Source organism: Globicephala melas, chromosome 4 (genome assembly GCF_963455315.2).
Source record: "Globicephala melas chromosome 4, mGloMel1.2, whole genome shotgun sequence".
In the NCBI taxonomy this organism is placed as follows: Eukaryota; Metazoa; Chordata; class Mammalia; order Artiodactyla; family Delphinidae; genus Globicephala; species Globicephala melas.
The window spans coordinates 39539578-39558894 of record NC_083317.1 but is presented as its reverse complement, the minus strand read 5'-3'; the positions used below and the strand labels follow the sequence as shown (position 1 = coordinate 39558894).

Genomic DNA, 19317 nt, shown 5'->3' with positions numbered 1-19317 from the left:
ATGGGACACGGGTTCGTGCCCCGGTCTGGGAAGATCCCACATACTGCAGAGCAGCTGGGCCCGTGAGCCATGGCCACTGAGCCTGCGCGTCCGGAGCCTGCGCTCCGCAACGGGAGAGGCCACAACAGTGAGAGGCCCGCATACCGCAAAACAAAAAACAAAAAACAAAAAACAAACTACTAGCTAATGCTGAAAGGTTATGCTGATCTTACCTACTACTTTTTCTCTAGTGCATAATAGAATAACCGGCACATGGTATGTGCTCATTGGATATATTGTTTAATAAATGAATAGGTAACTTATGAATACATTTATTAATAAATGTGTTCTTTTTACTGCTTGCCCATTTCCATAATAGGCAATGGGAAATTTCTTCTGCATGGGAAATCCAGTCCATTGCTGAACAACTTTCTTTGGAAGTTCTTCCTTACTGTATTAGTTAAGCTTCCTTACTATATTATGTTGTGATGATATAAAAATCACAAAATAGTAGTGAATGGTATTATGTAATAAAAAGTTTATTTCTCTTCTCATACCATCATTCAATATGGATTAGGAAGCTCACCTTCCTAGTGGCTTTCTCTTTCGAGTAATGTGTCAAGAATTGGGGCTCTTCTGTAACATTGTTCCATCTAGGGATATAATGAAAATGGCAATGTTGTCTCTGGCATACTTAATTTGAACTAAAATTTGATTTCTTAAACTAAGTTCATTGATTCCAATTCCTCCCTTGGAGCAAAACAAAACAACAACAACAGCAACAACAAAAGTTTGTTCTTTTCCACATGATATGATAGACATTCAAGTACTTTTTTCCCCTTGGTCTCTACTTTTTCTAGCCTAAATTATCATAGTTTCTGTAATCATGTCTCAAATGAAATCATCCTCAGCTACCTTACCATTTTGATTATTTTCCTATGGACATCCCTTAGGTTGTCGATAACATTTAAAGCATATCACTGAGTACTGAATCCATCTGAATATATTCAGATGTTGTCAGACAAACAGATTAGAAAGAGCCTAATTTCCCATGAGTTAAACTCTAGAAAGGCCAGTGCCTCTAGTCTTTCACATTATTTCATGAAATTATGGGACACCAGGAAGGATAATATTTTTCAGTATTAGTGGATGCCGGCCTACCTCATTCCACTTTACCTGGTCACCTCTCCTCCCTTTAGGGCACGAGACTTCAGGCAGGCATTGCCTCAAGGAGGAGTAGCACCTATAGAAACTGGACAACAAAGATATCAAATTCTTGACTTCTAAGCTTTGAAAAAAGCTAGAAACTAGAAGATCAAGTTTTTCCTGACTTCAATAAGAACTCTCTGGGCTAGAAGAAACAGGGAAATGTTGTAGAAGAAGCTAGAACATTAGACACTGGTGAAGGCATAGGAGAGCAAGTTTCGGGTGCCCTGTCCACTCTCCTCCCACCCTCACCTTCAAAGTCAGTTCTAGAAAAGGGAGAAAGAGCAACAGAAGTCAGGCATAAGTACAACTGGAAAAGATAGAATACCCAGGCCCTTGCCCCCTCTCTGGCATGCTGAGAGGCGGCAGACTTCCAGGAATGTCGCCATAGCAGGGGGAATGAGTAGAGATGGCTAAGTGGGTGTCAGGACTGAGAAGCCCAGGCAGCCATGGGCTCGCCTGCATGGCATAGTGCCGCAGATGCACTGCTCCCCTGTCCCTTATCCCAACCCACTCCCAATAGCCTAATATCACTTCAGGCAGGAGTAGAAGCGGAAAATCGAAAGTGGCCACTTTAATCTGAAATCATTGAACATATCCAGAAAAAGCTGAAAAAATCGTGAAGTGAATGAATTTACTGGTATCTGACTATTATTACCTTTTCTGCCTTTAGGAGGACCAAAGGCAGAGTTACAATAGGAAATATGTTATGTCTTAACAAAATACAGGCAACACTTTTGCATTTCTAAGGACCCAACTTAAAAGTGTTTTGACAACTATAGATGGTTTGTTGTGAATGGACAAGGTACTGGATTTAGATTTAGAAGATCTAGGTTTAGGTCACCTTCTCTATGTATTTGACCCAGGAGAATTTCTCTCTTAGCAACAGTTTTATCATGAAAAAACATGTACATATTCTAACTTTCTCATAGGCAGAATGAGGATATGAAATGATGTGAATGTCTGGAACATGATTTTGTAATATATAAACTGCCATAGAGAAACACTCCAGTTTGGTGCTTCTCATGTTTAACACACATAGAAATCACCTTGAAGATCTTATCACAGTGCAGTTTCAGATTCAGCAGGTTTGGGCCGAGGCCTGAGGTTTTCTCCTTCTAACAAGCTCCCAGATGATAATGATCCTGCTGGACCATAGACTACACTTTGAGGAGCAATGCTGTAGTTAATGACTAGGTTTTGCACACTTCTTGAGCTGGAAGTAACAATTAATATTCAATATTGCATCTCACATTGCCCAAGAATAGCTTTATCTCTCCCATCTGTTCATATCAAGTTCTTCATATTTGTAGCGTATCTGAAGTTGATTACGTCATGACCTGATTATCAAATGCTCTGAAATTACTTTTAGATTTTTAAAAATATTTGTTATTATCCATAAAGAACATGGTGTGCTTCCAGAGAAAGTATAAACAAACAGTTCAGTCCTTGAGAATTTATGAGATTTAATCCTACAAAGTTGGCAGCAGATATGCCAATATTTCAGTTTATTCACTTTTATGAAAGAATAAAATTTATGTTTGGATACTATAAGTAAGAAAACTGGACAAGTATTAAGGCAGCAGAGGTACTGTTTTATTTTCGTTGGTTTGTGTGTGTCCCTATCTCCTCAAGATTCCAGGTTGATATATACAGGGACAGGTTATCACTCATGCTTTTGTCCCTCTGGTGAAGACCACTGCTATCTAGAGCACAGAATATCATTGTAGGCATTAGAGATGAATGTCGTCTGTTCAGCTATAAGAAAAAGTTGTAGACAAGAGACTGTGGCTTCCTATGGTAGAATGGATAAAATTATTCAGAACTGCCAAAATTACATGTCAACTTTCTTCAATACCCCTTTGAGACAGATTGCCTGGGTGATTTCTTAACCACTTGATTTCCTAATCTATTGTGAGGATTAATGAATTATTATATGTAAAGTGCTTAAGACATGCCAGACACATAGCAGGCACTACATAAAGGTTAACTATGATTATTACTGGTGTTATTATTAGTATTATTGCTAATATTACTGTTACTTAATTTCCTTATCTTGGTTTCTGCTATAATTGGATAATTTCAGGAAGTCTATCCCTAACTATACTGCCAGGATGGAGTTGATTTTGCAGTCTCTCTGGACACTAACATATGAAGGATAAGCTACTATAATTTATAGTTACTGGAGGTGATATATATCTCCTGAAATCTCAGTCGTACTACAGTTTTACTATACTAAAGAGACTGCTTATGTTAAAATCCTTAGAAAATGAAAAAAAAAGTATTTTCAAAAGTATTACTCATCATACCCAACATTTTGACACTATTCTAAAGAAAATATGAAAATTAAGCTAAAAATAATGAAAGATATATTTTCTAATAGTCACATAAAAAGTCCTTAGCATTTGTGTTCTTCCTATATGGTGTTTAAAGAGACCAAAGCAAGGCCATTTATATATCGACAATCCACAACATTCTCTGATCACAGCAACAGTCATTCAATTCAAATTAACCTAAGCAGGGTTACACTGTACCCACTTTTCGTGCTGTGCGAACCACCAAAGAAATATCTAACTCTTCCTCTTCCCTCATGGAATTTGTCTTTTGAATCTTTTCATGAGGCAGGCAGTTATGATCATTGAAATGATCAGAGCAAAATAAAGAACAACAATAATAATTGCATATAATCAAGTCACCAAATATAAGGTGCAAGCAACACAAATTATAATAGTATAAAGGAATTTTCAAATGTTAAGATATGCTTCCTAAAATAAGTGCTGCTTATAGTGTGCCTTGGAAGTAGGAGGGATTTTGAATATATTCCAGGCATCCGTAGCCACAGGGACAATAATGTGAAGACAACCTCTCCAGTGACCTATCTATACAATAAGAAAGAAGTGGGCAGCTGGGATGCAACTAAATTACTTTTAGGACTTGAAGATGTATGCATATCTTTGGACACATGGAACAAACACAATGCATGACAATCTGGCAAAAAACAAGCAACAAAACAGAGGAGTAATTTTTTTGTTTCATAAAAGCTATTGGCCTTCAATGTGGTCCAAAAAGTTTTCCTTAAATACAAAGACTCTTTTGTGCTTATTAAGAAAAAATTACCTATAAAAATCATGATTCGCCCTCAGTCTTCCAGGTTTACACCTCTTGTCCAAGGGAGAGTGCAGCCTACAGTGTCCCTTTGTGCCCAGTGTTTGTGGGAAGTGGTGGGACACAGCGTTTCCTCTCTGCCGTCTCTCTTCTGAATGATAGCAACATGGGACTTTGGCTTCATTTACCCTAAAATACTTAAATAAAATTAGAAAACTAATGTATTAAAAATGAGAAACAAATTCAAACCAGATTATGCTGGCTGCTGGGATTTATTAGTCCATTTGGTCTTTGTCTGTGGGTTATTAGCCTGGTGGGTTAGAACACAGTGCTAATGATGCCAAGATCAAGGCTTTAGTCCCTCCTGGCCTATTTAGCTTTGTTCCATTCCAAGGACGGAGCTGCACCCATACCAGGCCAGACGTCATGTGAATATATTCCACTTGTCAGAGGCTGACAGAGAGAATGTAGTTAGATTAGCCCAGATCAGCCATTACTACCAGGAAAGCTAGCAAAGCAACAAACAACCAACTCAAAGTACACATTGAACTAATGGTTTGTCATTATCTTCCACGAGAACAAATGATCCTATTTCTCGGTGAAGTACATACTCTGTGCTGATTTGTTGATGCAGGCTAAAAGTGTCTTGGTATCTCTTCATCTCATCTCACTGTTTCCCAACTTGGATTCCTTTATTATTAAATCTTTATAAAATATATAAATAAAGAGTACTATAAAATCTTATAATTCCAGCCAAAATTACTAGAGGAGAAAAAATTCAACAGACTCTACAGAAAGAGCATGCTGACTGTTTCGGGAATATATTCTAATAGTAAACAGAGGTACTAAGAGAGAGAGTTGCGATGAACCTCCAATGAGTGAGAAATTGGTGAAGCAGGTGATGTTATTTGCTGTATGTCTCTGCTGGGTCCACTGGAGATACTTAAAGTCTCACTTTTTATTAAACAAATCAAACTAGGAGGATTAAGACTAGCCTCCTTATTAAATTGTAAATAGAGGAAACTTCATCCTCGGAGTCTTTACATGAGATCTTCAGCTTGTAATGAGCACCATGTGCTCTGACCTAAACACATCATAAGAGAAGTAAATAAGACAGAGAAGTGGCACGTTACTAGATGTTGAAAATCATCAGGAAAAAAAATAGCGTCTTGAATCAGAGTACAAATAATATCTCTGTAAAAAAACCCTGCCTAAGAAATTCTTGCATGAATGTTTTTAAAACATTCTGCAGGGAGAACATGCTGACTCTTATAAGCTTACCCATTAAATCTCACCAGGCTGAAGAGAATAGAATAATGCAAAACACAACAGGCATGCGCCATGCACAGCTCTCACATGTCGTGTGCCCTAGACTGTCCTTGAATTCACAGGACTGGATGTTTGGCTTGTGCGTTTTTAGAACAGAGCTCTTAAAAAGACCCCCAAATTATGTTTTTTTTTAAAGTATTTAGTTATTTTATGATAGGTCTTGTTCCATATACAGTATGAAGTTTGTCTGTTTCACAACTTGCTGAGGGAGGTTTGTGATAGGGAAATAAACGCACATTTTGAAGTTCAGCATGGGTCAGGTTCTCCCCTATGAACTTTACATGTATTATTTATTAATCCTCACAGAAACCTTATAAATATAACTATATCCACTTAGACATGAGAACACTGAAGTTCAGAGTTTTGTCTGGAGCTAAGGTTTGTGCTCTTTTCATTCTTCATGTGAGTATCTGAAGGACCCTTTTTTTTTTTTTTTTTTTTGTGGTACGCGGGCCTCTCACTGTTGTGGCCTCTCCCGTTGCGGAGCACAGGCTCCGGACACGCAGGCTCAGCGGCCATGGCTCACGGGCCCAGCCACTCCGCGGCATGTGGGATCTTCCCAGACCGGGCACGAACCCGTGTCCCCTGCATCGGCAGGTGGACTCTCAACCACTGCGCCACCAGGGAAGCCCTGAAGGACACTTTTGACTCTGATTTTACTAGTCACCCCACAGCACAGCCAGCCCCTGCCCTCTTGGTAAAGAGCTCAACCACCTGGTAGCTTCCCTAATCACTGTCCTCTACATGGCTTGCTGCCCTGTCCACCTGCCTACTCTGGCCACTCTACCCTATTCCATTCAAAGTCTCTGTTTCCTGAAACTAAGGCCACATTTCTGGTAATATCAAAAGCTATTCAAATTTTTTCTCCAGTTTTATTGAAATATAATTGACATAAAACTGTATAAGTTTTGAGAAAAAGGAACCCTCCTACACTGTTGGTGGGAATGTAAATTAGTGCAGCCACTGTGGAGAACATTATGGATGTTCCCTAAAAAAGTAAAAATAGATTCTGCAATCCCATTCCTGGGCATATATCCAGAGAAAACGCTAATCTGAAAGGATACATGCACACCAATATTCATAGCAGCACTATTTGCAATAGCCAAGATGTGGTAGCAACCTAAGTGTCTATCGACAGACGAATAGATAAAAAATGATGTGGTATATATACACAATGGAATATTATGCAGCCATAAAAAAGAATGAAATAATGCCATTTGCAGCCACATGGATAGACCTAGAGATAATCATATTAAGTGAAGTCAGACAAATATCTGAGAAAGACAAATATCATATGATATCACTCATATGTGAAAAATAGACTCAAAGACACAGGAAACAACCTTATGTTTACCAAAGGGGAGGGGGCAGGAATAAATTAGGAGTTTGGGATTAAAATATACACACTACTATATATAAAATTAGATAACCAACAAAAAGGACCTACTGTATAGCACAGGGAACCATACTCAATGTTTTGTAATGAATGTAAAAAAAGAATATATATATATATATATATATATATAACTGAATCACTTTACTGTACACCTGAAACTAGCACAACATTGTAAATGAACTATACTTCAATTTAAAAAATGATTAAAAAACTGTATAAGTTTAGAGTGTACAATGTAATGATATGACTTACGTACAGCATGAAATGATTACCACGGTAGGTTTAGTGAACATCCATGATCTCATATAGGTACGGCATTAAAGAAATTGGAAAAAAATGCTTTCCTTGTGATGAGACCTCTTAGGATTTACTATCTTAACAACTTTCATAGATAATGTACAACAGTGTCAATCATCTTTAGAACATTGTACATTACATTGCTAGTACTTAATTATCTTATAACTGGGAGTTTGTACCTTTTGACCACCTTCATCTAATCCCACCTACCACAACCCCTGCCTCTGTTAACCACAAATCTGATGCTATTCAATTTTTAATAGATTATGAAAGGAACCGAATGGAAGAGAAAAAATTAAACATAGAAGTACTTTTGAGAAAAGAACTTCTCAATTCTACCCAAAGAGAAAATTTTGAAGCTACTTCTGTGATCCCTAGCAATCAGTTTTTCCACTGAACTTGAGAATTTTCAGGAGCTCCCTATCCACGTCTTTCCAAACTAGTTCTTAAAGCCAGAAACTTAGGCTCAGCAGGAAATTTTAATTAAATTGACCCACTAGACAAATAATTGATCTAAGAAATTTTTATGAGGCTTATCAATTCCTTGGTGAAACTATATTTTTAACTCTTTCACACGAACACATGAAGTTAAATATATACGTAGGCCATTTCATTAGACTTAGTGCTCAGTAATTATTATATAATATATGGTATAATAATACTTTTTTAAAAAATACAAGTGTTTTGGAATCAGACCTGGGGTCAAATCCTGGCTCAGCCACTCACCAGCTAGGTGATCTTTAAAATATTTAATTTCTCTGACCCTTATCTTTTTCATATCTAAAATGGTAATACCAACTACTTCATGGGATTATTGTGAAAATTAAATGAGTGAGAGAAAAGGAATCAGTGCAAATGCCTGGTCCATTGCAGATGCTCATAAAATGTGAGTTCCCTTTATCATCATCTTGCCCATGAAAACAGAAAAATCATAAACACCGGATCCATTTTACCCTCCTTCATTATTCTTCATCCTCTCATAAGACACACGTTTGAAATCACCTAACAAGTCTATAACCTACATTTTGGGCGGTGAAACATCTACCTTTAAACAAAGCCTATCCCTACAACTGTGACCATGTTGAACCCAAAAGGAAATTATCCTTTAATAAAGCATAAAATCATTACTTCATTGAATAAGTATGATATAGTAATGAGTATGAATAAAACATATATACTTTATCCCTTCATGAATGAAGAGACAGAAATAAAAGGTTAAGAAAAAGCCTATATTTCAAGATAGGATAAATACTAGGAAGGGGGTGTGGGCAGGATGTTTTTGAGAGAGTAGTGGGGGCAGAATTGGGGTGTACTTTAAATTTGAAAGTGTCTTTGAGGAAACATGTTTAAGCTGAGCCCTAAGACAGTAAATAGACCAAGTAGGGGGAAGAATTTTCCAAGTAAATAGTGCATGCAAAGACGGAGGAAGAGGGTTCATTGGACTGAAGCAAGTGGATGCATGACATGTGGTGGAACAAATTTGCAGAGTGGACAGGAGAAAATGGATAGGAGGCTGTGGAGGTAAGCTGGCAGAGGCAGAGAGAGAAGAGAAACAGAGAGAAAGAGAGAAAGAGAAAGAGAGGGGAAGAGAGAATTTATGATAAAGAAGCATTGTCTTCACCAGTGTGTTAAAACTTAGTAGAACTAGCCCAGATTAAGAGTAAGATGGGAGATATGAATCTATTATTCCTTGAGTCTAAATCCCCACATGACTCTCTTACATTATGCATATACCTTGCCAATTTGAGTATGATTTTAGCATTTGAAGATTAGTGTATTTTACAAAAAGATATGGCTCCGAAACATGGACCAATTTTTCACCTGGTTGTCAACCCAAGAAAAGGTAGTCTTTTCAATGCTGGAGGTTAAATTGTCTGTGTCGCACTTACTGAGACACAGTATATGTGATCCAGTTCATTGTGGGGCTTTGAAGAAATTGTCAGTAATAATTTGGACCATGCATGGTTTCATTTGCTTTATTTATTAACTTTAGGACCTCATATAAGATATATCTCCAATCTGTAAGTCTTGGACTCTGGGCTGGATGCTAATTTTTGTAAGTTACTTGCATATAGAAGTGATGTGAAGATGGATGAGATCTCTTAGGATGAGAGGATGGAGTAAGATGAGAAAAAGGCCCAGGAAAAGACTAAGGAGCTCTATATTTAGAGTTTAAGTAGAGGGGGATTTGATAAAGGAAACTGAGAAAGCGTAGCCAAAGTGTAAGGAGACAGATTAGCAAAGAGGGACGTCATGATAGGATGTCAAGAGAAGAGGTAATTTGAAGGAGGGATTAATCCACAGTGTCAGAATTTACAAAGCATGAGTTAGGATGAAGTTAAAGACAGACTTTGAACTTGTTAACATGACCATTACTGGTGACCTTAATACATTTTGGTGGGGTGATGAGGCAGAAATCTGATTGCATACGGGTGGAAGAGTGAGTAGAAAAGTAGAAAGTGGAGGAAGTGGTTTTGCGGGATTTGAGAATGGTGGAGAAGACAGGAGACAGTAGTCACAGGAGGATGGGGGTAAGCATAGAGGAACACAGTAAAGTTGCTGGGCATTGAGGAGGGCCCACTGAAGGCAGGTGATCCTAAATGACAACTGCCAAAAGTGGTTTTACTGCTTTGCATGTGAGTTTTGACCTTCTGTTTTTCCATCTATTCCATTAGTATTATTAGAACCACTCTTAGATCCAGGCAGCCAGAGTCCCTCCCTGGCCGCTGAGCTTCAGAGAACCTCTCACTGGTTCTCCTCCTATTGTGCCTCTCCTCCAAGGAATCTGTAGGGCAAAGGGGGACATGCTCACCCAAGTTCTCCCTTCTAGCACCCCTTCCCCCACTAAATTGTTGATTCGTTTCCTATTGCTGCTATAACAAGTCACCACAAACTCAATGACTTAAAGTGATGCAAATTTATTATCTTACAGTTTTGGAGGTCTGAAGTCCAAAATGGTTTTGTTGGCCGGGCTGCATTCCTTCTGGAGGTTCTAGGTGAGCCCACTCCGTGCGTTTTCTAGCTTCTAGAGGCTGCCTGTACTTCTTGGCTTGTGGTTCCTTTCCATCTTCCAAGTCAGTGATGGCTGGAGAGTCGTTTTCACTTCACATCAATATGACACTGACTCTTCTGCTTCCTGTCTCCCCTCTTAAAGGGACCCTTGCGATTACATACACTGGGCTCACCCAGATAATCGGGGATAATTTTTCTATGTTAAAATCTACTCATTAGTAGCCTTAATTCCATCTGCAATGTTAACTCTCTTTTGCTATACGATAAACATATTCATAGGCATTATTCTGCCTACAACAACCATGTGTATGTACTCAAGACTTGGGAATTTTCTGAGCAGATGAACCAAGTCCACTTGCTCAGAGCGGTAATTCCTAGAGCAGGCTGCGTTATCAGCTGGCCAGAGTGCTGGCCAAGAATCAGCTGTTTGGTGGCCTGGGAAGAGAGTTTGGATACACATGCTGAGATGTCCCACACAGGCACTGCAGGTTCCATGTGTTCTCTTACACTAAGACCCTAAGTTAAAGACAAGCATGGTTGTCATCTCTCAAAAACAAAAAGCTGCCCCCCTCTTTGCCCTATCTTACCCCAAGAAATATTGGGAAAACCTACTTCAAGTTACCCCTCCAAATAAAACTGGCCTGGGGGGCTTCCCTGGTGGCGCAGTGGTTGAGAGTCCGTCTGCCGATGCAGGGGACACAGGTTCATGCCCCGGTCCGGGAAGATCCCACATGCCGCAGAGCAGCTGGGCCCGTGGGCCATGGTCGCTGAGCCTGCGCGTCTGGAGCCTGTGCTCCGCAATGGGAGAGGCCACAACAGTGAGAGGCCCGCGTACCGCAAAAACAAACAAACAAACAAAAACAAAAACAAAAAAAACCTGGCCTGGGGAGTTCACCCCACTAAATTCCAGCTGGAAAATTTGGAAATATTCTGGGAAAGTTGGTGGGTGAGCCCAAAAATATAATGACTGTAAACTTCTGACTCAGAAGAGTTGGGAACATTTAAGGTCATCTAAGTATTCTATTAAAACTACGGTGGCTGGGATAGAAAAGAGTAGGAGGATAAACACTGGATGGGTAGGCTTGAGTTCCTCATCATTCAACCAGAAGATCAGTGGTGGAGACTGAGAGAAGAAAAAGAAGGTAAATGAGTAATTTTTAAGGAACTTGAGCTCAGAAGTGCAAATTATCAAGTTCCATCCCATCACTGAGTTATTCCAAGTAATTGTGACACCCACCCCTGCATGACAGATATGAAAATGAGTACACCAGTGGTTAGATCAAATTCTCTGGTGTGGGTGACTCACTATTGTCAAATATAATCGGCCCACATTTCCCCTCACTCCTTTTCCACAACTCAAGGTTCGCCAAAGGATAATCTCATCTAAAACCTCTTCTTATATGCATAGATGGATATGCACGAATAGGTACACGTATGCACACCCACATATAATGTATGCATGCATGTAGATTTACATATGTGTTTGTTTATAAATATTACTGTGGGTGATAAAGAACTGAACTAAGAGTCCAGAGACCTGGACACTTTGGTTTTAGTTCTGCCTCCATTTCCCTAGGAGATTTTAATCTGACCACTTGTTTGCTTACCTTTGAAAGAAGATGTTTTAGACTAGGTGATCTTTGTGATTCTTTTCTATTCTAAAACCCTAAATATCTACCGGGGGGAAGTAAGGCACATCTGTTCTCCTATCAGAACTCCAAATTAGCTCTCCTTAACAGGAAGGATCCTACTTTTTATTAATGAGCAAACAAAGACTCCACCCTTTGACAGGTTATTTTCTCCTTCTGTTCTGTCTATGCTTCTTCTAGATTCTAATTCTGTCTGGGCAGAATTTATCTTCATTTTCTCATTTTCTTCCATCGCTGCAATGTGGAAATGAAGGGAGGTATCAAAACAAAGATATTGCATTATAGAAAGATTTTGCCAAATACCTCCAGACTTTTGAGTCCATGACTTACTAGGATCTGAGAACTACATCTTTGTCATACAGTAAATATTTGCAGCATACTAGATAGAGGCTCTACGGGGCACAGGGAAGATACAGAAATTGGGGTATGAACATGTTGGATCTAGTTCTGCCTTTATTTTCTAAGTCAACAAATATAGCCTGAACACCTTTTAAATGTTAGATGTACAAGATATAAATGGTCTCAGCAATTGTCTAGTGGAGGAGACATATTGAGCACATAATTGTACAAAAAAAATCAGTTACAGATATATTAAATTATCTGAAGATGAAGTTAGTGGTGTTAAGCGACCACACTTCTTCCTAGAAAGGGAGGTCTCAATTCAAATGGCTGAATGGACAGTTGGAGGAGATGGTGACATAGGTAGGGGCCAAAATTTGAATGTTAAGGAGTTGGGACTGTGGACTGTGGAGAGCTGCTGGGAAATTGTTTTTAAAAGAGGGTCAAGCATCATTACTTTGTTGGATTTGCAGGGGCTGGGCTGGAAAAGAATAGGAGGACAAATCGTGAAAAATGGATCAGAAGAGGGTTGAACTTGGGGCCTGGAAATCAGGTAGGTGCCTCTTGCGGGATTCTGGGTGAGAGATGCTGAGTGAACTAAGGATCATAGCAGCAGAGATAAGGAGATGAGTGGAGTCACTAGAAAGGTAAAAGTGTGGATGAAATGGACTCCAAGACCAAATGTGGGGACTGTGATGTTAGATGATTCCCAGATTTCCAGCTCAGCAACTAGGGTGGGAGTTTCAATACCTGAAATGGGGATTAAAAGAGGAGGATCGGGTTGGGGCTATGGGGAAATATTAGTGCTACTACGACTGAGGTTCCTAATGAATATCTATGTGGAGCCATCCAGACAGAAACAGAATAGACGAATCTGGAACACAGAAGATGAGTATGACCAGTGGTTGTCAACTTGTGAAAAGGCAGTAAAAATCATTTTAAATAAACTTGTTTGTCTCTTACTGATTGGAATACTCCTCCATTACAAAGAGTACAAAGTCTAAACTGTGAAAGCTCTTAATAAATATTTTTTTTTAATTTTCAGTGGATGAAAGAATGGGTGAGTGAATAGGAGCTGCTGTGAGTAGCCAAGAGTTCCTATCCAATTACTATGGTTTGTATATTTGAGTGTATGAGTGAGGGCATGTGTGAGCGTATATGCATTTATATATTTGTGTGTCTGTGTGGTTATACATAGCCACATACACATTCATATAAAGTTTAACAATACAAACAATATATTAGTACTGTACATCTGCGTTAGTCTGCTAGGGCCGCCATAACAAAATACGACAGGCTGGGTGGATTAAACACAGAAATTATTTTGTCACAGTTTTGGAGGCTAAAAATCCAAGATCAAAGTACCCTCAGAGTTAATTTCTGGTGAGGCCTCTCTTCCTGGCTTGTAGACTGAGGCTTCTCACTGGGTGTCACAAGGCTTTTCCTCTGTGCCAAAGCAGACAGATCTGTGGCATGTCTTCCTCAAAGACACCAGTCCTAGATTAGGGCCCCATCTTTATGACCTCATTTAACCTTAATTATCTTCTGATAGGTTTTGTCTCCAAATACAGTCTCAATGGGGGTTTGGCTTCAACACGTGAATTTTAGGGGGAACGCAAGCCTGTCCATTAACAACATCAGAACGTTTAACATCTAGATTAACTTCTCCTCAAAGGATAGTCTCTGTGAAAACAAAAGAGATTGTTCTGTGTCATATATAGGGGGAGAGATACACTTGGTCAGAGAGTTTGCTTATTTATAAAATAAGTATAAATCTTTTCTGCTTTACCTCATTATATTGAAATACAATTATATTCCTAGGAACGAACTTTTCATTTCCGAGAGGATTGTAAACCACGTGCAAATAAACCTTTAAATAATAGCTGGATGGGTTTAATCGACTGTCACTGTTGCTCTATGGAAACCGGGCTGAAAAAGCCAGAAGAGGTTGACGTCCCGCAAGGGGGTCATACCATGAAGGTGTTAACTTAAAGCAGGGATTGCTTACGGAAAACCGCGTCGCATTCTTGGCACGTGCGCGCTTGCAATGAAGTTAACTTTCACTTACGGTTATATTAAATGTAGGAACCAATTCCAGCTCATTTTGCGCCTGCTCTGTTTTACCTCCTAGTGCACTTGGCCTTCCTGTAGCCTTGGCCTCTAGTTTGGTGTTCCTTGTAAAAGCTCCTTGGGGCTGGGAAGCCCTCGCCCCAGCGCCCAGGTGACAGGAGATGGGGTGGGAACCCGCGGAGCTTTCAGGGCGTGGAACCTCTCTCATACCATTCCTTCCCTCCCACCACCACCCCACTGCCGGGAGGCGGAGAGAGCTTGCAACTTCTCTCCAATCCGCGGCCGGCCCTCCCCGGGGTCCCCCTGCTGGGCGACCGGCCCGCCACCGACCGAGTTGGAGGAACTTCGCGGAGCTCCGCGTCAGAGCCGGGAGAGGCGAGATGCTCCCCCTCCTCCCCTGCCGTCCCCCTCACTCTGCCCCCGCCTCCCGGTCCTCGCCCAGCCGGGAGCGCCGGTGATAGGACGAGCCCCGGGCGTGCATCGTGTATATGCAAACCAGAGCCCGGTTCCCCAGGTCTGTCCGACCCCGGCCGGGGCTGCGGCTGCGGCTGGCGCTGCCGTGGGCGCCGCTGCGCTCGCCCTCGCCCTCGCCCCGCACTGCCATGCTCCCGCCGCGCGGCGGGCCAATGCGTCCCCGAGTCGCTATATAAGCGCAGGCCAGGGGACAGCCGGAGGGGCTGAAGATGAGGGTGCCCGCGCATGGGCCACCGCCGATTGCCAACCCCTCCCGAGCCCGCGCCCCGCGCGGAGCCCACGGCCGCCGAGGACCCGCCTTCGCCACAGTAGCAGTTGGGGCTGCGACAGAGGCGGCAGCTGCGGCGGCGCCTGTCGCACGAGCGCGTAGAGCAGCGGCCGCAGCTCCGGGGCCGCCGCTGCCCCGGCTGCCATGAGTTGTGCGGAGGTGATGTATCACCCCCAGCCGTATGGAGCGCCCCAGTATCTGCCCAACCCCGTGGCAGCTGCAACCTGCCCCACAGCCTATTACCACCCGGCGCCCCAACATGGCCAGCAGGTGAGTCACCGACCGGGCAGCCTGCCGGGGGCGGGGGCGAGGGGCAGCGAGAGTATCGGTCTGGGGCTCCCAAGACGTCCCTCTGGGACGGGTGGCGCGGAGGATGCTCTGAGACTTGCGGGAGCGCCCTTGAACAGAAAGCCATCAGAAGAGAAAAGACGAGGCTTCGGGAAGGACGAGCTGCCAGGTGGACGGGTGGGGATTCCAAGCGAGGCATTACCTGGCTGGGGGCTTCAGTGAGCTCTTGTCACCGGCTCAGAAGCTATTCCTCATAGCCACCCTAGCTCTTAGGGCTCAGTTCTCTGAAGCTCACCAAGGGGATCTGTCTTAGGAGTATGTGAGTAAACTTCCTTTAAACCAAATATTTTGTTTCCTTTGAAACGGTGGAGTGTTTCAGGATTTTCTTGATTAGGAGGATGAAATGTGTCACTGACATAGGGGAGGCTACCTGGACAGTGAGCCCATGGAATGACTTTTCTGGAACTTTTATGGTGGAACATGGGTCTCGTGTAATACCTGTCCAATGTTACTAGAAGTTCTCTGCAAAGTCTGTCATCTTCCATACTTAGGTGACAGAGATTATTCCCCAAATGCCTCATTCATTTTTAATTCCATCAAAGCACAGAGATGTTATGGTTCAGTCTGTTGGACAGAAGAACCCTCTCCTTTCCCAGCTAAGAGGTAACCTTGGGTCACTGGATGCTGGGTCTCCGCCATGCCAAGAGTGACTGAATGCTGTTGGATAAAAAGGATTCAGGAACTAGGGAGATGATAAAGTTCCTTTAGAAGGGAGAGTGGGGTTCTGGGGAATTAAGCACTAGGTACCCCTGGACGTTCCTCCCTGTTCGCCCGCAGTGTGTCAAGGCTTAGTTAGCGCTACCTAAAACACATATGTGAGCATGTGGCCAGGGGCTGTACCAAAATAGGGTCCTGAGACTCTGGGAATTAGGGTGGGTTGATTTAGTGAGACTTAAAAAATATACATACTCTGAGGTAGGGACACCTATCAGGGATCTAGATATGGTTCCGAAACTAACATCCACAGAATTTATTGATTGACATTTTTTTTTTTTAGTTTCTTAAAAAACATATATTTTATTGTGGTCTTCAGGGTTTGGCTCTTTAATTAATCTGGCCATTTAATTTATTTCCTCTACCCCTGTCTCTTTACTAGATTTATTGTGCTACTCTTTGGAAAGAAATTATAACTTCTGTTTAGAATTTAGGGACTGAAATTCAGCTGATTCCGGAAGAGTACGTACTCTAGATTTATCTGCTGAACAGTATGAGCTTAACCAGGACAACTAGGGCAAAAGAGGAAGGAGTCCCACTTTCTAGCTATCTTTTTTTTTTTTTTTTCCTTCATCATCTTCAGCATTTCAAAGCAAGATTACTTTTAGAGAGGGGGATGGGAAAACATTTTGTAATTTGTGAACAAGGGTGACAGGTTAAAACATTTTATTTTGGTTATGCTCTATTTCTTTGGTTTTAATATAAAAGATATAAGTAATGGAGGAAACCATTTAAGTCCAAGTCAGGCAAGTGATGCAAAGAGACGCTGGATATCAATTTTCTGTGTTTTATGAACACTGTGTCCCAGATGAACCACCCTTTTCTTCTTTACTTTCTTCCATCTCAGAGACTGTAGAGGCCTTAAATTATCAATTGGAATGTGGACGAGCAACAGCCTCAAACTTTACTAAACATTCAGAAAGGTATTTTTCCCCTTCAAAAATAACTTTAGCAGAATAGTTGTGAATAAGGTTTTATTTTCTAGAGTTGTGAAAATAGTTCCATTCAAATACGAATCGCTAGTGGGGGTTAGGATTGGAATACTTTTTTGAGCTAGAAAATAAAATTCGGTATCAGAAACATTATAAATAACTAATCATGAAATTTAGCTTTCAATGAAAAATAACTCCAATACCTTACCTAACTTTTGCAGTTGCCCCGAAACTCAGTTGCCAAATCACATTCCTTTGTTAAGACCGTCAACAAACCAAAACATGAGCTTTTCTTTTTCACCTGAATTGTCCACCTCGATGAGTGGCACCTATTTGTAAATAGTGATCAATTTCTGCTATCCTTTGAGCTTCTGTAGATATTGTTTAAGTAGATGTTAGGCTGAGTTGAACTGAAGAATTTAGTTGAGAAGTGTGCTGGAAATTTTCATGTTGCTTTTACTACACTGGCTTGTTGGAGATTGCTTTTTTGTCAGGTAAAGCAACTATTTGACTATGTAACTGGCTATAGCAAAATAAAAAGACAGGAGTGTAACTACTGTACTTTTACTGTCAGGAGTTTATTTTGATGCCCTATATTTTCTGTTGGAAAACAGAGTAAATCAGGAAATTCTTATCAGGCTGACAGCATTTTTAGACTATGTGGTGCGTGGGTGAAGTGGGACTAATATTGACTTGGCCCCAACGTAGTCATCTGAGAATACATATTTTGGTTGTTTTCGCATTCCATAAGGTTTTATCATTATTATCCATGAAGATTGTTTTCTCCGTACGTGGGAAGTGACCCCTAATAGCATCTTGCCTGGGAGACAAAAACAAGGGCTACGAGTCCTACTGTATTTGAAAAATTGACTTGTTGAGGACAGGAAGCAGAAAAAATGATAGAGTTACAAAGTTTAATGGTCATTTAGAAAATGTTAGAAAAGAGAGCATTAAAGTTTTGTATCACTTCTGTATTTTCAATTATTGTAGTGTATCTTTGAACTGATTTTTTCCTCAAGTCCATATAGCTCTATAGTCCTTGTAAATTATTATCTCATAGTGGTTTATTATGATAGATTTTAAACATAGGTATATTTTCCTCTTAATGCATGATTAGACACCAGAAGTTCTTTTTTAAATAGTAGAACTTAATGCTCCAGGCACATGTATTCGCAGCTTTCCACCTAAAAGTACAATGTGATTTTGTGTAATTACAAGTGTAAAAGGCACTTGGAATTTTGTTTCATTTTTTAATTGAACATATTATAAATCATAGGTGGGTAATAGGTTAGTACCTTAAAAACAGTGAACTGTGTATACATCAGGCTGCATTGCAGTGTGTTACTTAAGCATACAGTAGGCTAAGTGAATAAAAGTAAAATGTAAATATACCTAAAGAGTCAGTTTTAGTCCCTGACGTTAATTCCTAGAATTGCGTGCATAAATCTAACAGTGTGCTTTATAGAGCCAGGATTTGCTAAGGGATCTAAGGTCTCTGGTCCCTGTGCCCACCATCTCTTCATTGCTTGAATGCATCAGTCCCTACCAACTCCTCAGGAGAACTCTCGACTTAGTCTCTCAGCACGTGCTCCAAAGGCATGATGACACTGCAGAATGTGTACAGAAAGGAATGCGTTTGTATCCCGACAGTGACAGTAGGAAAAAATGAAAAAAAATTCAAAATACGTGTCAGGAAAAATTGAGGGAAACAATCATAAATTCCCTTCATACCCCATAGATTCCTCATCTTAAATGCAGACAATCTGTCATCTAAAATCTCCCTCCCCCCATATTTTCATAATGTTAACATTAGGGAGATACTTAAAGCAAAGCTTTCAGAACTGGGTGAGTTCTTAGGTGAGGTGGTGAAAGCAGAGGAGAACAATCGCCCATTCTCTAATTGTGCATAGGAGTTTTTAACAATCACACTTTGGGCTTCATATAAGTTAGAGCATATTGACGCTGCTCTCTTCAAGGGTGACAGCTGGGTGAATACGCATGCATGCTTTCACTTAAGAGAATTAAAAGTCTTGGGAGGCAGAACTTCAGTTCTAACTTTGTAAGGAGTTTTTCGAACTCTTTCTCTGGACTCTGCCACCTTGGTTAGGTCATAAAATCTGAGATTCTGTTTGTTAGGAAAAAACCCTGGGAAAACATACTTCAACCCCTCCTTTTACAGACGGGGAAATGCATGTTTAT

General features: G+C 40.8%; 1 protein-coding gene across 4 annotated transcripts in view; it reads left to right on the top strand.

Annotated features, from left to right (window-relative positions):
* Window positions 1–14922: 14922 nt before the first annotated feature.
* VGLL3 (vestigial like family member 3) overlaps window positions 14923–19317 on the top strand; it is a 47603-nt gene continuing 43208 nt past the window's right edge. For all 4 annotated transcript variants that reach the window (XM_030860965.3, XM_030860962.3, XM_030860961.3 and 1 more), the window contains exon 1: window positions 14923–15394. In XM_030860965.3, coding sequence (XP_030716825.1) covers window positions 15269–15394 — 126 coding nt within the window. In that variant the 5' untranslated portion in view covers window positions 14923–15268. The remainder of the gene's footprint in view (window positions 15395–19317) is intronic.